Source organism: Aythya ferina (genome assembly GCF_964211825.1).
Source record: "Aythya ferina genome assembly, chromosome: 18".
NCBI lineage: Eukaryota > Metazoa > Chordata > Aves > Anseriformes > Anatidae > Aythya > Aythya ferina.
Genome location: NC_140317.1, coordinates 6,063,593 through 6,082,899, shown reverse-complemented (window position 1 = coordinate 6,082,899; position 19,307 = coordinate 6,063,593). Strand labels below are relative to the sequence as shown.

Below are 19,307 nucleotides of genomic sequence, written 5' to 3'. Positions count from 1 at the left end.
AGGAATTTGTGCTTTTTTTTTTTTTTCTCTAGTGGTCTTCTCTATGTATTTACATTTATGCAGAGATTGAAAAAAAGGGCCAGAAAGCATGTATTAGCCAAAAGGTATGACACAACTGAGTCAGCTCAACACGCAGGCTATTTAGATTTGCTTTTTTATTTTTCACTTAAAACAAAAACAAATACTTTGCATACCCCTCTATCAAAATATATAATCTCAGAAGAACTTGCCTGGTCTTCTCTTACACTGTTTTGGATCCTCCTTTCATTTCCATTTTTACTTCATAAAGCATAACAGCTCTTAAGAAAGCAATTCCTTTGTATATGACTCCACGAGACACAGCAAGCCAAATGAATACTGTTCAAGCCCACCACATACTTCATGCCAGCTCCACTGCTTGTCAGACCTTTCCCATCAGCCACTTCAATGCAACAGAAAACTCCCCAGAATACCCAAAAAAAGCAGATGCCGGTGGCTTTTGGAGCATCTGATGTGATTTGAAGGCAGCACAACCTGCAGGTGGGAGCAATGCAGAAAGCAAGACCTTCCCCTCCCCTGTGCTCCTTCTCCGCAAGCGGAACGCCAGGTTAGCTCAGATGCTCACGACAGCTCTGCCCGTCTTTTTAGCAGTCAGACCCAAGATTCTTCTGAATCACCGCATTAGCCAAATTAAACATCAATGTCAGCGCCTCATTACTTTCTGTAATGATAACTATATTACCTCTCAATCACAGCTCTTAAACTTGAGGTGATCTTCAACTTTGTCCAATCCTTTCTCAAGCCTGCCAGCAAACCACTCCAGTTCTCCTTGCGTAACTCCAAACCCCATGAATACTCTCCTGTCCATTGCCTAGTGCAAAACATGTTGACCAAACATCCTGATCCTCCCCATGTAGTAACTGAATTCTCATCTTCCAGTTTTCTAATCTGTACGTAGCACAATGCTAAAATCCTCCTCTTTACCATTCTTACAGCATTTTTGGCAGAATTCTGCACAAGTACATTTACCCTTCTGTTGTCTAAACCTTATGCTTTTTCATCTCATTCTCTAAGCCCATCTCCCTTCAGCGCGACAGAGGCCTTCTTCACCCCCCTATCAAGACTGGAACAGAGGATTGCACCTAAGGAGGGAAATCTTTTCTTTAACAGTCAGCTTCCATCACTCATACTTTCCAACTACTTTCTTTGTGTTTACCACACTTGTAATCAACACACCCGCCTACTTAGCTAAGTTAAGGTATACAGCCTGTGTGTACACTCCTTGTCTGCTCACGTTATATTTGGGCTAGAACACCCCAAATATGCCCATAACACAATGTAAAATGCTAGAGTCATCTTTGTCCACGTATGGAGGTTTATACAGTACTCTCATTAAGACAGAGGCTAGACGTCTTTGTAGTCCTTAACTTAATTCTCAGCCTTAAAAAACAAAACAGAACAGATAATTATGTGTTTGTACCTTCATAATCAAACTTTTACCTTCCACGTTGTACAACAATGTATCATGCAGTGGTGTCCACAGTGTTAAGACACCAGCATTTCATATATATATATATTTTTTTTTTGGGGAAACTGATGTTTCTGTGAAAGCTAAACTATTTCTCTCAGCTGTTGCAGTCAGAATATGTAATTATTTATCTAAAACCTCAGCACTTTATATCACTTACTCTATTTCCAAGCACAAATAAGCTGTTTTTTTTTTTTTTTTAACAAACACACATGTAATTTTAAAAACACAAGTTAAATACAACAACAACAAACCTTTGTTTTGTCAGTAAGCTGAAGTTCCAAGCAGCATATACTCATTCCTGCATTGCTGAGGGGGATATCTGTTATCCCCATTTAAGAGGTTTCAAGAAGGAAAAGGTTCGGCAAATTATCTGCTCCCATATTGTAATGTCTGTAAAAAGCAGAATTTAAAAGCAACTTCTATCAATGTGCCAGTTGAACCAAAACTACATATTCCTCTTAGTGATTTAGAAAACCTGAATTTAATTTCAAAAGAATGTGTAAACTCTTTTTCTACTACTTGCTAACCTGTCTTACCAACGCAAGAACTAGGAGGCTTACACCCCATGATCTATTATCTAAGATTTACTTGAGGAAGAACATTTTTCAGAGAATCCCTGGATATTACAAGAAAACTACTTTTATGGTGTACTCCCATATGAAGACTACAATGATGATGAATATAAACATCAAAATCATTTGCATGTAACAATACTGCTGGCAAGTGCAAATAAATAAATGCCCAACTAGATATTTGATGCTTTAGAAGCAATTTTAATTAGAAGAAAAAACAAAAAAAAAAAGTAGTGACTCCTTGTTAACACATAATAAAAAAGCCTCTTGCTTTACCCAGTGGAAGAGTATTAAGAAAGGACTTTTAGACGAAGTAAAGCCTGAAGAGCTAAGAAGCTTCACCTACTTGTACATTGTCTAGCCCCAGGGCATTAAATTTCATCCAGCCATACCTATACTGCACCCAGACATCAGGTGTGACTACAGAAAGGTGTATCATCATCACTATTATTGACTAAAGCAACTTTTCCCAAAAGATTCTACTTTTGATCAGCAGAAGGTGGTGAAATGGAGATTCAATCCCTCCTCTAAGCTGTATTCCAGCACTGCTAAAAATATGTGCTTAGTTCAAACCTTGAGACTTCAGTTTACACCCTCTGGGGTTTCATCCTGTGCTGATCCATTAGCAAGACTTTCAGTAGTCTAATTCCTCCCCATAAACGGATAGGTATCACACCATCTTGCACTCCTTTTTGAGAAGGCAAACATACTGACCTCCTTAAGTCCCTCACTGCTTGGTATATCCTTGAGCCTTCAATTCCTTTATGCAGTTGCCCCCCCTAAAACCTTACAGTTTTCCAAGATTCTTCGATACCAGTTTTGGTTCAGAACCCCAGAAGCTCCACCATCAATCACTGCTCCACGCTGCAGCTCCCTTATTTCTACAGAGTCATCACATCACTCTGCTCTGACACATCTCATGATAAGCATCAAACAATTTCTCTTCAGTCAGGACTTGTAAATGCACTCTGCTTCTACTTTTCAGACTAGCTTCCTATCCTGCAGATCTGGCCTGTGTATCTTTTCAGATGCGTTTTCTCTTTCTTTACTTCTTTTTAATGGATTGCACAAGTCCATTTTTTTGCCTTCATTATTTGTGACTTACCATCATCATAAATATCTGTAAATGTTTTTATCAGCAGTTGCATTTACTTCAGATCACCAATGAAAGTATCAAGTAGAAACATCAAATAGTGACCAAATAGTGTTTTCATGACTTTGCATGAAGTTTTACATTATGCTAGCAAACCTGTGTATTCCCAGAATTCTGCTTGGAAAATATTTTTTCAAAATGAAATGTTTCGCATAACTACCACCTCATTGTTAACCATTTCCCAGCCCTGGAGATGCTCAGAGCTCAAATGGACAAGGTGCTGAGCCATCTGATCCGATGCTGAAGTCATCTCTGCTTCCAGAAGGGGTCCAACTGCAAGTCCCTTCCTTAATTTTTAATGTAAAACCTTAAATTAACACTACTTAAAATGTAATTCCAGTCGACTTTATATTTTGTTGTACGTCATAAAGCTTTGATAATGACATGTCTCTGGTTTGATTTGTTTTTTAAACTTACAGCTTTTACTCTAAAAATGTTGTATTGCACGTGCATCATTACTCATGTGAGCTGTCTCGCTGAAGTTAGCCAGAATATTTGGAGTTTAGCATGGACACAATTATGTCAATTTGCTCATGTTTTTCATTGTATTTGATGCACATGGACACACAAAAAGGTGATATGTTTGCATAAAGTTTTGTTTATTGAATACTGAAGCTTTTGAATGTTAAAAATTTTATTTCCACAAATACTCAGCTCTACAGCACACAAAGATGCTCCTTTGTAAAAGTTTACAATTTGCAGTACTGGTGAGGAAGTACAGAACACTGCCCAAGCACAATCAATAGCTGTAGCACAACCACACAAACAAACGCAAAGAAACACAGACTCCGATCACTGAGAGACATTCTTTATCCCTATTAAAAAATATCTATCACAAAAGTAGATTTTGAGTAACCTAGTAAAGCCCCAGCACCCTTCAACAAGATGGTAACGTTGATGAAATCTTAACAGAAGAATATAATTTTTATTTTCTTGCCATCCAGTGTGGAATAGCTGCAGAGTAAATACGGTTCCTCCCCTCCCAACTGCTTTATCTAGGTCAAAAAATTCCTTAAAGGCAGGAAGTCGCAGGAAACAAATGTCACTACACATCAACTTTTTATCGTGAAAATAAGCAAGACAGTACACACAACCACCACCTTCCCAGTATTTCAGTATGAAGTTCCATGGAGGACACTAGCTTATTAGTGAACTCAAGTCTGTTGTGAAAATTCATCATATTCTGCAAAACACACGACTTCACACTGCTACATGACAAAACTGCAATGTTCTTTGAAATTATATTTGATTTTTCCAAGTGTTGTACATAATTTTACATAAGATAATGGGGCTTAAGGGGTCTTGAGGGTACTGCTGTATTTACAGAAAAATACAGTAAATCAGATGCACAGTCATCTTACTTGGAATACTTTAGGCATGACTGTGACAAAAAATTCTTCGCTCAGTGCGTGAGAATTACATATGCTTGGGAAAAAAACAAACAGCAGCAGAATTCCTCCACAGCAGAATCATTCACTAAAACACATGTACCTTCATGAAGGACTAATATTTACAAGACAATGTCATTTCCTGATTATAAGCAAATTAATCACATACATTCATTTTGAAAAGCAAGGGTGAAATATTACCTTACTTTCCTTATACTCATCTGATAGCAGAAGTTGTCTCTCCCTGCTCAAAACTTGGGTATTTCATAACAGACAAACAGGATTGTATTTAATTAGTACAGAGCAAAGAATGGTTTAATTTACACAGCTCTTGCCTCATTAATGTAACTGAAGGTAAGAATCTCAAAACTCATTTTCAACTACAGATTAATAGAACAGACAGTTTTAATCCTTACTTTACACCGTTACACCACAACGACACTAATTATGCTTCCGTCAGAACTCGAAAGCAATGAGAGGGAAGCCACCAATTTGTACGGTGATTTCCTGGCTTATATTATTTCATGTAACATTCCTAAGATCAGTAGAACTGTATACAAGATGTCCGTACTCAATTCTGCATATCAATCATACCAACAGAAAACGCAAGGCAAGTGCAACTTAATCCAAATCCAAACCTGTGAATTGTACCTCAGCTACCGGACTGGTGTCTGACAATTTGTAGCATTGTCTCAGTAACAAAAGCCATTTCACTCATAAGGTGTGTTCAGCTGAGAGAGAAACGTGAAAAAAAATGAGATGACAGAAACAACTGTTACACAAATGATGACTACAGAAACTTCATACTCATCTCTATTTTCATTTCAAATGGTACACGTTCTACCTTCTTCCTCCTACATTCCTTTCAATCAGATCCGGTTACAGTGAGAACACTACTGCCACAGAGCTTGACATTTGAGAATCTTAAAGTAGCCAAAAAAAGATCTATAAACATAAGCCAGTTAAGATTATTATTTCTTATGCCATGGGACAGTGTGTGCTACAGAAAGTAAAAAAAATAAAAAAAAAAAAAAAAATGTTTCTGGAGTCCAATTTCTAAGTCACAGCCAAGTCCAATATTTTAGTTCTTTGCTGTGAGATAACCTCTAAGTAATTCATAGTTTTAATTCCAGTACGGAACTCCTTCATACTCATCTAAACCTGAATCAATCAGAAGGTCTCACAAACAATTCAGCCAGCTGTCTTCCTTACAAGCAACTGTATCTATCAGAAGTGTTATCAAAAAAGGGAAAAAGCAGGTGCCAATCCTGAGGTAATTGATCTATCCTTACAACTATATTCCTTGGGGGAAAAAAAGTGTTGTTTGATTTCCTAACACTTAAATTCATAAAGCAATTCTTTAAAACATGAACCAAGCTCAAGCCAAAAACAAAACAAAACAAAAAGCATACAACGTTCTTCCTAAAAGAGCAGCTAGCACTATCTAAGGAGATACTACAGTCCTTTCCTCTCAACTGGTAAGCCAAACCTGAACTGCTTCCAGCAAAAAATTTTCATTGAGCATGTGTGCAACCACAATGCATATAGCAATCACATCTCTGCATATAATTTAAGCAACCGCCAAAAATTAAAAAAGCACACTGATATATTAGAGGTTCTTTACAATCTGTTGCAGTATCCTGCATGTGTAATGCTGAACACAAAAAATCTTCCTGAAGAGTTTACTTAGTGAATATACTCGATCCTTGTTCAGAATCTACTGGCTTCCATCACCAGGAAAGCTTCTACTACTTAAAAAGCACTTTGTAGTTCCAGACCACAACACCAAACTAAAAATATTGATTTGGCCCTTTGTACACTAAGGGGAAAAGGACTAGTACACAAACAGATGTATTTTTAGTTTTCAGCCATAGAGACCTGCCTTAGGATTAGTCAATAGGTGTTAAGCTAAAGTGAGATGCACTCAACATGGTTTAGTATAAGAGCTCCTATGCTCAGTAAACAATAAAGAAGTCTATAAAATGAATGACAGAATAGGACAATTATTTGCAGTTTCTTATTATAAAAGATCTAACTTCAGTTGTATCAAATGAAATTACCAGGTGTAAAGCTCAAAAAGCTCAGCAAAAAAGATCATCACAGGCTCCAAATTAAGCTGTGGAACTCACTGCTGAAAGTGATGTGGATGTAAGAAGTTTAAAGAGATTTGGGGAGGGGGAAGGGGGGAAAAAGAGCAAGTCATTAAAAAAAATGTAAACATTAAATGGTTTTGAACTCAGAAAGAAATCAAACCTAACTGGGATCCAAAAGAATAAACAAGAGAAGCATAACTATTTAATTTTGTCAATTTTTTATACTCGTCCCTAGGCATCTACGGCTGGCCACTCTTCAAGACAGGTAACAGACTGGATGCATCTTTGCTCTGCCTTAGATACTGCTCCAGTGCTAGTGGTATCTTGTCTTATGATTCCCAAATCTACTTCCACAAGACCAAAGCCAAAAATAATCATTAATCTACAAAATATGTCTTTGTCCAAATGAACACACTCTGTCTTTGAACAGTCAGGCCTAAAATGTCAGGATCTTTGTGAATTTAAATGCTACCATGCAAAGTACATCCAAGCCACTGACTGTAACATGAAAGAAAAAAAGGGGGTGGGGGGTGGAACAACACACACAACAATCCTTTTTCAGAGCTAAGCTGTACCCAAAAGTCAGTCTGTTTTTCTCCAGCTGTACAGTTACATCTGTCTGCAATCCTGCCTCTCCAAAAGCTGTATACAAGAGCTCTGTCACCAACAGCTGCAGTGCCCAACATAAAAGGTATTTTTCAAAACAAGTACCTCAAAAGTCAAGCATCAATGTTATTATTTATCTAGCGATATATCCTAAAATGCTTTTACTGAAGTCAGGGGAAACTTGACAAGCATCAAATGAAAACAATTAAGAAACATGGACTTTATAAGCTGCAGCAGTGACAGTCCATGGATCTTAAAGGTAGCTGCAAGAGACTTAACTGAATTGCTCAGATTTGTGTGCATTTAACATGCAGTTCTAACACTTATTCAATCCCATGCCTCTGTGCATTATGACCTTGACGGGAGAGCTACTTACTGGACACGAAGAAAAAAATGGCTATTTTTTCCCTAGCGTCCATTTTAATCATCTAACAAGATGACAGCTGGTTTGTATACACACAAGGACGAATGTGAGTCTGTCAAGAATCAGAAAAACAAAAACACACTTCCCACTGATATTACCTCCTGCTTGATAACTGAAATGCTTGAACTGTGAGTGAGGCTTCCAGGGAAACATTAAAAATAGAGACCAAAACAGTTATCTTAATGCGCAGTAATTCTGTGTTACTGGCACTTTTATTTGTAGAAAGAAAGATGCCTTTATTAGAGCACGTATAAGCAGACTCTAATAACTTAATTTCCCCAGATGTTTAAAACGTGTGGTTTGCAGGAGACTAGAGTTGTATTTCTGCTTTTCCCTTCCAAAAACAGGAAGTTCAGTAACATTATTAATGCAATCATGTTTAAACACTGTGCTGAAATCAAAAAAGGCCAAGAAGACATGAATCACATGTAAATATTAGGGACAATTAAATAAGACAGTTCATGTCTGTAACAATATTTCACTTGGAGTCATCTGTAAGTCACTATTTATTAGTGACAGAGATGGATGCTTCATTCTTAGTTTCCAAGATTGCTTCAAAACCAATAGAAAGAACAGGCCACTCTGTGTTTTTTTGTTCTAACCTCACCTGCCATTAAAGAAAATAAAATTCAAGTGATTGCGTAGTCATAGGCAAAGCATATTACTGGCAACGCTGAAGGATTAACCACCACCACCAAAAATAGATCTAGTGATTACTTGAGCTGGAGGTTAGCAATCATCAATCTTCAACTTGCACCAAAACTGCTTTCCTTCCAGTCACGTTTCAGGTGTCAGTTAATGCGTACATTACACAGTAACTAAGTTTGATTCTTAAAATCCAGGAGATCATCTTCAGTGTGACCAGTTAAATCTACAATGAAACTCAAGAACACAGCTACAACGTTATTAGTCATCAGCAATTCACAGTAATGACTTGCCATAAGCAGATAACGTCTGCTTTGAATTTGTCTGAAGACGTCTATGCTAAAAAAAAAAAAAAAAAAAGACTTTGTAAATAATGAAACTACTATTTCCCTATACAACACCAGTAAGACTTCTCTGATGAAGTTCTGTATTTTTAAAAAAAATAATAAAGCAGCATTTGAGCTTAACCACTGATTTAACTATGACCCTGTTGAATGTGCCTGCCCTTCAAGCTAAAACTCGTCCCCATGCTTGTTGACTAAAGAAATCTGAGTACATTTGGTGCACACACTGCTCCATTGTTTCTAGCCAGGACTGAAGGTATGCCACCTTTTATTTACATGACTTATTGGAAGATCACACCTATATTTTGTAAGGAGATAACTACTTTAACCAGCTTACAGATCTTGAAACAGAAAGCTACAAGCGTGCAGTCTAACAAATGGTGTAATCACTGAGCACACTAAGTTTCAAGCAAGTGTAGTTTCTGTAAGCACCACCTACGTACACTCATGAAAAAAAAAATTTAACTGCAGAGAAGTTTTCATCATTGTTCATTAAAAAACTGACACCAAAAAAATCCTTCAGTATTATCTTTCCCTTAAAAAGACAACACTGACAGAAAAAAATAAATTACAAGACAACAATTACATGGACAGCATGAAGCAGCAGTAATTTTTTCCTGAGGAATTAAGCATTTAACAGAATGCTACTGACTAAATTACTCAAACTAATTCTAGACTGTAATCAACATATGTAATGCACAATGACTTACTTACAATTAGTGTATTGCACCAAACTGTTTATAAAGAAGGAAGTATTTGATCTGTATTTCATAAATGCTTTAGATTAAAATATAGACTAACCACATGCCAAATGATTATTAATATTAAAAAGCAGAAAGCAAAAATAGAAGTTACAGTTAAAGGTCAAACAAGTCATCCAACTGTATTCATGATTATACAACTCCACACATACTGGCACTGTTAAAGCCTTTCAGAATGAGCACTTCCTAGAAAGCAGAAAGGTAAGACAATTTGATTTTTTACAGATAAACAAGATGGGGAAACTAACGCAAAAGACGTCAAAGTGGAAAATATAAACCATCAAAGCCCTAAAGAAAGTTTAAAAACTTACAAGACGTTAAGAATGTGTCACCAATGGCACGTGCTTTGTAAAGCTAAACCTCATAACCTTTTAGGTACTTCTTAGTCAAGCTACCTAAAATTATTCTGAGCCAAAACACTTTCACTCTTCCCACGAGACTCCTCAGAACACAGATCACTTATTTACAGCTCAACATAGCCTTAACCACGGTAGGTAGGCCTCACGTACTCTTCTAGAAAATTATTTTGCAAGGACAGTTAATATTTGCTAATGGCAAAGAAATGTATTACCGTTTAAAGCCTCCTGATGCATTTACTGTCACATACGGAAACAGGTCTTAAAACACTAGCACTAGTGAAAGTATTTCACATGGATGATTCAGTTTAGTCATTAAAAAAAAAAAATCACTGGTACAATCCGACAAAGAGCAAAAACCACCACAAAAAATCTGTAGGCAATCCCCCCCCCCTAAAAAAAATAAACCCTCTACATTCAGTAAAAGCACCGAGGGTGTCACAAGGTTTACTCAGCACCAATCCTCAATTCAAAAATCCCAGATATGCGGATAACCACTTGACTGGTTCCCTTTGAAGCACGTAAACAATACTCAAGGGTGTATCCAGTTCTGTTTGCTCATTACAATACCTCCGAGCACTGCTGCAGACAGCTTTGCTCCCAAACTCACACCAGCTCCGTGCAAGACAGGGCGCTGGAGCAGGGTCACCGTTTGTCAGCCGCCAGCCCCAGGCTCCCCGGCTTTGCAGCGGCCCGGAGGGCCAAGCACGGGGTGCGGCGGAGCGGGCACACGGCGGGGAGGACGCGGCCGAGGGGCTGCTACCCTGGTGCCGCAAGGGGAGCAGGGGCGGCGGGGAAGGAGGCCTAGGAGGCAGCCGGCACGGCGACGCTGTCCCCCGGCTGTCACCCCCCGTGCGGCTGCCGAACGGCGACAAGCTGGGGGGGCAGCACCCCGCCGCGACACCCGGGGCGAGCACGGGGCAGCGCGGCCGGGCGGGGACAGGCGGCAGGCCCGGCCCCGGTGTACTCACACTCGGGGCAGCTGCAGCGGCGGCGCTCCCCGCCTCTGGAAGACGCCGTCCACGAAGACGCCGTTCTTGCCGAGGCAGCGCAGGTAGAAGTCCCCCCCGCCGCCGCCGCCGCCGGTAGCAGCGGCAGCAGCCGCGGGGTCGCCCTGAGGCGCAGGAGGCGGCGGCCCGTCGGAGCCGGCCGGCGGCGGCGGCGGTGGCGGCGGCGGGGGCGCGGCGGTGAAGATCTCCAGGTGGCGGCGGGAGATGAAGCTGGAGTGGCCCATGCTCACGTCCACCGAGCCCTGCGACGAGTTGCGGCCGATGGTCACCGAGCGCTTCTTCATCAGGTACTCGAACTCCCGGCCCTCCAGCCGCGCCACGGCCGCCGCCGCTGCCGCCGCCGCCGCCATCTTAGCGAGCGAGGGAGGGAGCGAGGCCGGGAGGCCGCGAGGCAGCGAGGCCGCCCTGCGCTGCGCCCCTCCGCCCGCACCGGCCCCGCAGCCGCAGCCGCCGCCAGCCACAGGCAGGGAAGGGGCCGCCGCTCCCCCCTCCTCCTCCTCCTCCTCCCCCTCCCCCCCCGCCCGCCCTGACGCACTCCGCCGCCCGCTGATTGACGGCGGCGCCGGGCCAACGGGCGGCCCGCACGCCCATGGGGCTATGGCGGAGCGGCCAATGAGGAGCGGCGCTGAGGACGGAGCCGCGCTGCACGTTCGGCTGGCGGGGGCCGGGAGCGCGGGGGAGGGCGGCAAAACGCGGAGCGGAGCCGCGAGCCCGGAGCGGAGCCGGCAGCGGGCAGCGCCCCCGCGCCGGGGCAGAACGGGGCCGGGAGGCGAGGCGGGGCCGGGCGGGGCGCGCTCGCTCTGCCCGCCGGGGCCGCGGGCTGCCGGCTGCCCCCCGCAGCCCCTGCCCTCCTCCCGGGGCCGGGGGCACCTGCGGGAGGCCGCTGGCCCCGCCCGCAGCTCGAGGTCGGGCGGGCGGCACATGCCGGGGGCTGGCTGCTGCGGGGGAAAGCAGCCCGACCCCGGGAAGGCAGGCGGGTGGGCACCCAGCCACGCTGCACCTGGGAAGCCGTGTGCTGAAACTGCCCCCGTCAGCCTCAAATAATCACGGAAAAAAAAAAATTAATAAGGTTTTGCGCACCACAGGGATTTGACAGCCTTTTGAGAAGGGGGGTGATGCTAGAGGCAACTCCGCATCTATGACATCCACATCATACAAGTGCAGTGCTTTGAATTTAAAAGTTTCAGGCGAGACAGTCTATTTGCGCGTACACCTGACTCAGCCCTAGTTTTCTCTAAGAACTAGGGCACGAGAAGTAAGCAAGCGATCTGACGTGACAAAACAGAATTAGACCTCCAATCGCTGTAACCGATTCCTCACTGAGGGTCAGAGTACATCGAAGAGAGAAGTGTCAGAAAATAGGAAAAAGCGATCAAGAACCCACATCAGCATTTCTGCTTCAGAATATTACAGGTTCCCAAACGGAAGGCATTAGTTGTGCTCACCCAAATGTAGCACCTGCATCAGGAACAGCGTACCTGACCAAAACCCTGTAAACACGTCTGCAGTGCTCCTCTGTTACAAAGACCAGGCACTGTCAGGATTGAGAAGAAAACAATTAAGAAGCACTTTTGCCTATAAACAGTGAAGTGGGTGCTAGAAATTATCTATGCCTATAAACAGATGTATACACGGCACACTCCTCATCGCAACAGCCCAGATAGCCTTACAAGGTTTCCAAGCAGTTAAGTTGTGTTTGTTTCCCAGACAGTACTGAAATTCATTTATTAATTCAGAAAGCATAAGTACTTTCCTCGGTGGTACATAAATGCTCTGCAAGTATTGGCAATAATCGTTAAAAACATTCTTATGTTCTGGTCAAAACCAATCAACTCACTAACAAACACCCAGTACTAAATTTGAAATTCAAACTTCTGGTTTTGCACGTCCGAGCCAACAGAGCTTTAATCGTAGAAATCCTACGTTTATGAGCCAGAACAGCACACCGTACACGCTACCTGCAAGGTCTGGCAAACCTTATTTTTTACTCCTAGGATTGTGTCAACACGTGCTATAAACAACTACGATACAGTTCCAGAACAGTTACGTCCATTTATCTGATTGCATTATCACATCAGACACAGTGAAAAATATAGCAACGTTTAGAGAGCTGGTTTCTTTTACGGAAAACTTCAGTTAAATCTTGCCCACACTTTGTTATTTAGAATCAGAGTTTCTTCTATACCAACATATGTTTGGCACAGAAAAGATACAGCATCAGAGAGCCAGTTATGACTCCCAGATTCTCAACGTTTTTTTTTTAAATCTCTTGGCTGTGGTCTGACTACAGCAATGTTGTGCCTGCTTTGCTAACAATTGGTGAGGGATCCTGAGGGGTACGGCGGCTGAACATTACCGATGGATTTCCATCTCCTAACACGCTCCCACACCCACAGAGAGAGGAAACAGGCCGATTGGGACAGCAGCCAGGCAGATTCCCATCAGGCCAGCAGCACTTTCTACCGCTCTTATGGTTGCTCAGTCCACAAAGCTTCGAAGCATTAATGATACTTTTAACATTTTCCATTATGCGAATCACAACTTTGTTTAAATTTGTGTTAATTTATTAATAACATCCGATCCTAAACTCACAAGCTGATATTAGTTCCTGTGCTTCTCATAACAGAACGGGGTAGAGAACAGTTGCTAACACAGAATGCCAAGTAGAGTTTTATAATATACACTGAAAATACTTTGAGTGTCCAACGATCAGTATGCTACCCGATGGAAAGCGTCTAGCAGAAAGTCTGTTTACTTTCCTATTTCCAACACTGTAGAGCAAACAACAAATTCTGTTGTCAAAAGTAATACTCATTTTAAGATCTTGTTGACATCTTTCTGCCAATGTTTTTCTAAACTGGTGCAGATTTAGTCATTTTCTTTGTGACCATACAAAATCAGTTTTAAGGTCATTCCAACCTGCCCGCTTGTAGTTCTGTTTTCTGTTGGATAAGGCAGGGAGTGGAGCAGTTGGAAGTGGAAGAACCATTCAATCTACACGCAATTCTCCTGAGCTGTTCTGAGACACCGCACTCCCCAGAAGTCCACTGAGTGAACATAACCCAGTCCTTATCTTAGAGCTGTACAGCAGATGCATATTATTCCACACATTTTTTTTTACCCATCGCCTTTAAGGGTTAGCAAAAAAAACTTCAATCTCCCCCAACCGCCCTATGGTTACCTTGACTATTGAGGACAGAACTGGGACTCCAACCTACTGAACAAAATTAAATCTTTTGAGGTGCTGCCATTGCCACTGAAGCAAACAAAGCTCTCAGAGCAGTCTCTGCGTTTCGCCACTCCTGGCCCTCTGTACCAAGTGGCCAAATGCTCTCCAGTTCACATTGAACTATGCAGCAGCGTGTTTGCACCACAGAAACTGAGACTCAGCAAACCTTATTTCATCCTCTAACCTTACAACAATCTGACTGGAGTTTAACGGGAATGTATAAACATTAAGGTCTAATTTATTAATACTATTTTAATTAGCAAGCTTCCATTAAATGACTACATTGGATGTGATCTTTTTTTCCTGAAGCCCATGCTGTAGCAACCCAAGGGTGTCTATTTACAGTCTGCTTGTGCTTGGGGCTAGTGAACTGTCATATAAACAGAGGTTTTCTTTCCTCAGCTTTCACATTACACATGTGCTCTGTATGGAGGGCTACAAAGCAGCCTTCTCAAGATGCATATTTTCACCAATCCAAACACATGGGATGCTACCAGAGCAACTTGATGAATAATCAAATGGATTAAGTGACCTTAATTGCTTACTTTGACACAAGCAGCATTAAACAGCTTTTAAAAGCCATTAGGGGCTATCCATAATCTTTTTATTACAGCAAGTATCACAAGCTTTCAGTGAGATTTGATTTTTGTTAAACAAAAACCTACCAAGTAAATTTGCAAAACCACTCTTCAATAACATTCACGTGCAGTTTAACAAGGTAAGCACCTCAAATATTAAAACCTGCACAATTGAATAAAGATTTCATGTATTTATATCCCCTTCCTCAGCACCTGCCAAGCACACATTTTTTACTATTTACTAGGTGAGAAGACCTTAGTAAGCAGTAAAAACTCCCTCCAACACAGCCTCAAAACTGCTGCTATGCAGACCGCATTTTTAAGTAATCCTGATAACCACACTTGAACTCCTTACATGCTTAACTTTAACAACGTGTGTAAAACTTATTAGGATTCATGCTGTGATTCGCTTGTTTTCTCACAAACGCTTTTTTTTTTTGTCAAGGGTAAGTATTAAAAAAGCATCATGTAAGTACTGCAAAATGTTAAAAATACCAAACGATCGGGATGGTGTGAAGCTCCCATGTTAAACACCCAGCCAACTCTTGAAGTGACTTAAGAATTAATAGAAAAGAGCGTTTTACCTCAAATTAAGAACTAATAGAAGATAACGTCTTAAACTAAGAATAGAAGATAGTGTTTTACCTCAAATTAAGAACTAATAGAAGATAACGTCTTAAACTAAGAATAGAAGATAGTGTTTTACCTCAAATTAAGAACTAATAGGAGATAACATTTTACCTCAAAAGAGTTTTGTCTTTTTCTTCCAAGGAGTCTTTCAGATCTCATGACTTAAGTAATAACAGAAAAAGACTGGAAAGCGTAACACTTTTAAAAGTGCCTGATCTTAAGGGTCTTTTCTATCCGAAATGGCCCCAAGATGAACGTCTCTCCCCTACTTTCAGAGTCTGGTTTTGGGGTGCGGAGTCGCCGCACCACAGGAGACCAAAACTGGATGTTTAACCTTGCCCGCTACCCCATTTCCCTACTCTACAGCATCCTATTGACCTCGGAGGAAAGGAAACGAGGGCTTCGAGAGCCAGGACAGCCCTGTCAACCGGCATCTACCCGTGCAATCCCCCCTCAGGCGCGGGGTATCTCCTGTGAGGAAAGCTCGCTTCCCGCCCTGCTACCCAGCCTGCTCCGCGCCCCCAACGCCTCATGGCGGCGGTGCCCCGGGCTCTGACAGCTTGGAGCCGGGCACCGGGGGGGGCTTTGCTTCACCGGCCGGGGATTTTACGGGACGAACAGAGCAGGGCTCGGCTCCACCGGCTGTTTGTAAACACTACGAGGCCGTGGGCGGCGCCGGGAGCGCGGTCCCGGCACCGCCCCAAGGGTTCTGTGAGAAAAACGGGTCCGGGCAGGACTGAGGGAGGCGTAGCGGCGTTTTCTGACAGGATTATTTCACGGTTACGCCACAGCCCGTTGCCGGCTGAAGTTAAAACACGTTTTCTTGGGTTGTACGAGCAGTTTTGGGAGGCGACACCGTCACCCTCGAGCGGTTCTGGGAAGCAGGCGGTCACGCGCCTGAAACTGCAATGGAGTTAGAGAAGATGCTGTTGGTGACCAAAAAATAAAGTACACAACCTTAACGTCTCGGTTTGTTGCAAGCAACAGCAGACGACAAAATTCAGACAAACGCTCTAAATTTAAAATATCCCGTTCACCCTCAGAGGATAATTATTCACAAAGCAGCAGCTCTAAAAACACCACAGGATTTTTTTTTTTCTTTAAAAGCCACAGCAGCAGTACTGCATGTTAACTGGGAGCGCAGAACCCCCACTACTTTGCAACTCTCCACTTCCCAACAGGTTACTGGTTTTACCACTAGGCTTGAATAATAATCAGAGAAGCTGACCTTTACCAGATGCAACATTTACCGTATTTAACATTGAGAATCACAGCTATTATTAGTTATAATTGCAACTAAGCAAAATTTTTTGATTTTTCTTCACGTTATTTTGCCATTTTTGCCACTGTATATTTTACATACCTGGTCACTTGATCAGGAGCTGTAAAACTCCAAGTCAACAGTTCACAGTACCTGTTAAAACATACCTCAGACTGAAATGACTTCTCCGTTTTTGCTATCAGAATACATCAGTCCTGGAATATCGCTGTGGAAAGGGTGTTTGCTGATTTTTATTTCTTTGAGAGCTCCAATTGTTCAGATTATTTGCTATGCATATGCCACTATAGGTATTTGAATAAAATTATATAACTTGCCATGAAAACTCAGAAAGGCTGGCACTTCTGTTTTAGAGGAACAGCAGCATTACAATCCATGAAATCTATTCACCACCATAGAAGAATTTCAACTTTTAACTGAACTCTTCTTCAGTCTCCTTCCAGCACTTCCACATCACATAACTTTATGATGTGTGTACTTTATGATGTGATTATATTTGATTCCTGCACAAGTCATCAGGTGTTCAACCAGCCTCCAAAAATATCACAGAGGGGACAAACTGCAAACATTTCTAACATGCAGGGATCTTTTCAAGATTCACAGACACCTTAACATGGAAAGTAACATGTAAAAGACAGCATAGACTGGTCTTAGATTTTGTTGTTGTTGTTTGTTTTTAATGGTTATCAAAACATCAGTACCAAAATCCTTTTTTTCCCTCCTGCAGATACTCAGAATCCCAACATACAGTCACTGAAATATCAAGACTGAGAGCAAAAAAATGAAGTCTCAGCAGTCAGACCATTACAGTGCGTTAGAGAACAGCTAACCAGAGTCTGTGATCGGAAAGCCACCCATTACTGACAGTCTTTCAACAGGCAGAGGAATAAATCTCTCATCTCTGAGCATTCAAGAAAATATCTAAAGCTCAACTACTCTACCCCAATTTGTTTATTTTGCTAGTTGAATTAGTCTGTGGTTAATATCAGGTGATATTGGTCTATTTGCATTTCATTCTTCGAAAAGGATCCATGCAACAGACTATTCAAAGCAGCAAATAAACAATCCTCCTCGTGACTCAGATCTGAAGTTTCTTACCAGTGTTCTTGTGACATTTATTATACAGCATTCTGCAAAGCAGACCCATTGCCAAAAGGAATTGCCTGTTTGGACAAAACTGAACAGAAGGAAAATGTGAAGCAATTCCCTTATTTTTACAGTTCCTTCATTTACTTGCTACTTAATAACTCTGTCAGATGCAAAGATGCATCTAAGAAAAATAAACACATTGCTCCAAAAAAGAAGCAGCAGGAGAAAAATGGTTTCTCAACAGAAGCTATTGAACACTAATGTAAACAGAAGCACTTACATGCATTTAATATATACGGAATAATAAACAATATTTAAAATATATGTTTAAAACTTGTCTGAGGCTAGACTACAGCAGTGGATGGAAAAACTGTAACATGCATCAACTCCATAGCAAACAGCATATATAGCATGAGCTACGGGGCTTTATGCATTAACAGCTTCTGACTGGTAGAAGCAACCTGAAACTTGCTGAGTACAAAGCTTTTGCAGTTTACTACTGAAGACAGTAATATAGCAACCATAGAACCTAAATATGGTGGAAGAAATCTAGTAATTTTCTAACAGGATCCTAAGATACAAACTAAACCAAAAACAGATTAGAAATAGAGCAGTCATACTAGAAGGGAGCAGCTGAAGCATACACAGTATTTCCTTCTCTCCCAAGGGTACAAACTCAAAATTTAAATCAATCAGCTTTTACACATCACTATCAACTTATCTAATTCAAAATATTTTTGCAAAACATGCCTCCCTATGAGATTATTACTTTTAGAACATGCCCCTAAAAATATCTGCTACCCAAATCCTACACTGCTTACTGCTTTCACTTCCTTGCGGTTGGTCAGTGCTGGTAGGTGACTTTAAAAGTTCAATGAATATGATGCCAGCAACTCAATGATTCAGTTAGTGTGTTGCCAGGCTTCGGGGATTAAACTGAATTTCTAACTTTATTCTAATGAGTCTCAAATTACTATTTTTCCTCATTACACCACTAATACCATTATTGGATGAAATTACCTTTATTTTGCTCAATAAAGGTCCTCCCTCAAAAAAAAAAATAATAAAAAAAACATGAACACCCAAACACATTTAGTAAATAGGCATTAGCAGGAATCAAATAATTACTGATGTAAGCACAATTATGCAATCTTGCCTGAGATAAATAACAATTAAATTACTTTTTGACATACTCCTACAGCGATTCCCAGTGATGATTTTAGTTGCAAATTCACAGACTTGTCAGATTGAACATGAGGTGAGTGGGTTTTTTATGTTTTGTTGTGTGTTTTACTTCCTCTAGCTTTTAATAGAAATTATGATCAATATAATTTTTTTATTATTATTTTTTAATTTCACACTAATCCCAAGAGGCTGGTCTCAGGTTGGACATGCTTTGAAGGTGGCAGTATGAATTTGTTTTGTGCCAGTATGACAATACCCTTAAGTACTGCAGTCCTTAACCTATTATCTCAGATGCCTTTTAGGGCTCTTGTCCCTTTTAATAGCCCATGTACAATCAAAGTGTGTTTCTGTAATGTCATAAAATTTGCATGCTCTCATTCGTTCATTTCTCCATTTTGATTAAACAAAAAAAGGAAAATACAGATAAGAGCATACCCTAAAATTACCAGCAGTAA

At 41.3% G+C, this 19,307-nt stretch overlaps 1 protein-coding gene and 1 long non-coding RNA gene across 2 annotated transcripts in view; one reads left to right on the top strand and one right to left on the bottom strand.

Annotated features, from left to right (window-relative positions):
• Positions 1-11,800, bottom strand: part of FOXK2 (forkhead box K2) — a 48,034-nt gene extending 36,234 nt beyond the window's left edge. Inside the window, exon 1 of the mRNA XM_084491859.1 lies at positions 10,824-11,800. Coding sequence (XP_084347985.1) covers positions 10,824-11,785 — 962 coding nt within the window. The 5' untranslated portion in view covers positions 11,786-11,800. The remainder of the gene's footprint in view (positions 1-10,823) is intronic.
• On the top strand, positions 11,010-17,989 carry LOC311420721. Its single transcript, XR_014684496.1, has 2 exons — positions 11,010-11,149; positions 17,306-17,989. It is a non-coding gene; the product is annotated as an uncharacterized lncRNA (long non-coding RNA).
• Positions 17,990-19,307: the final 1,318 nt, after the last annotated feature.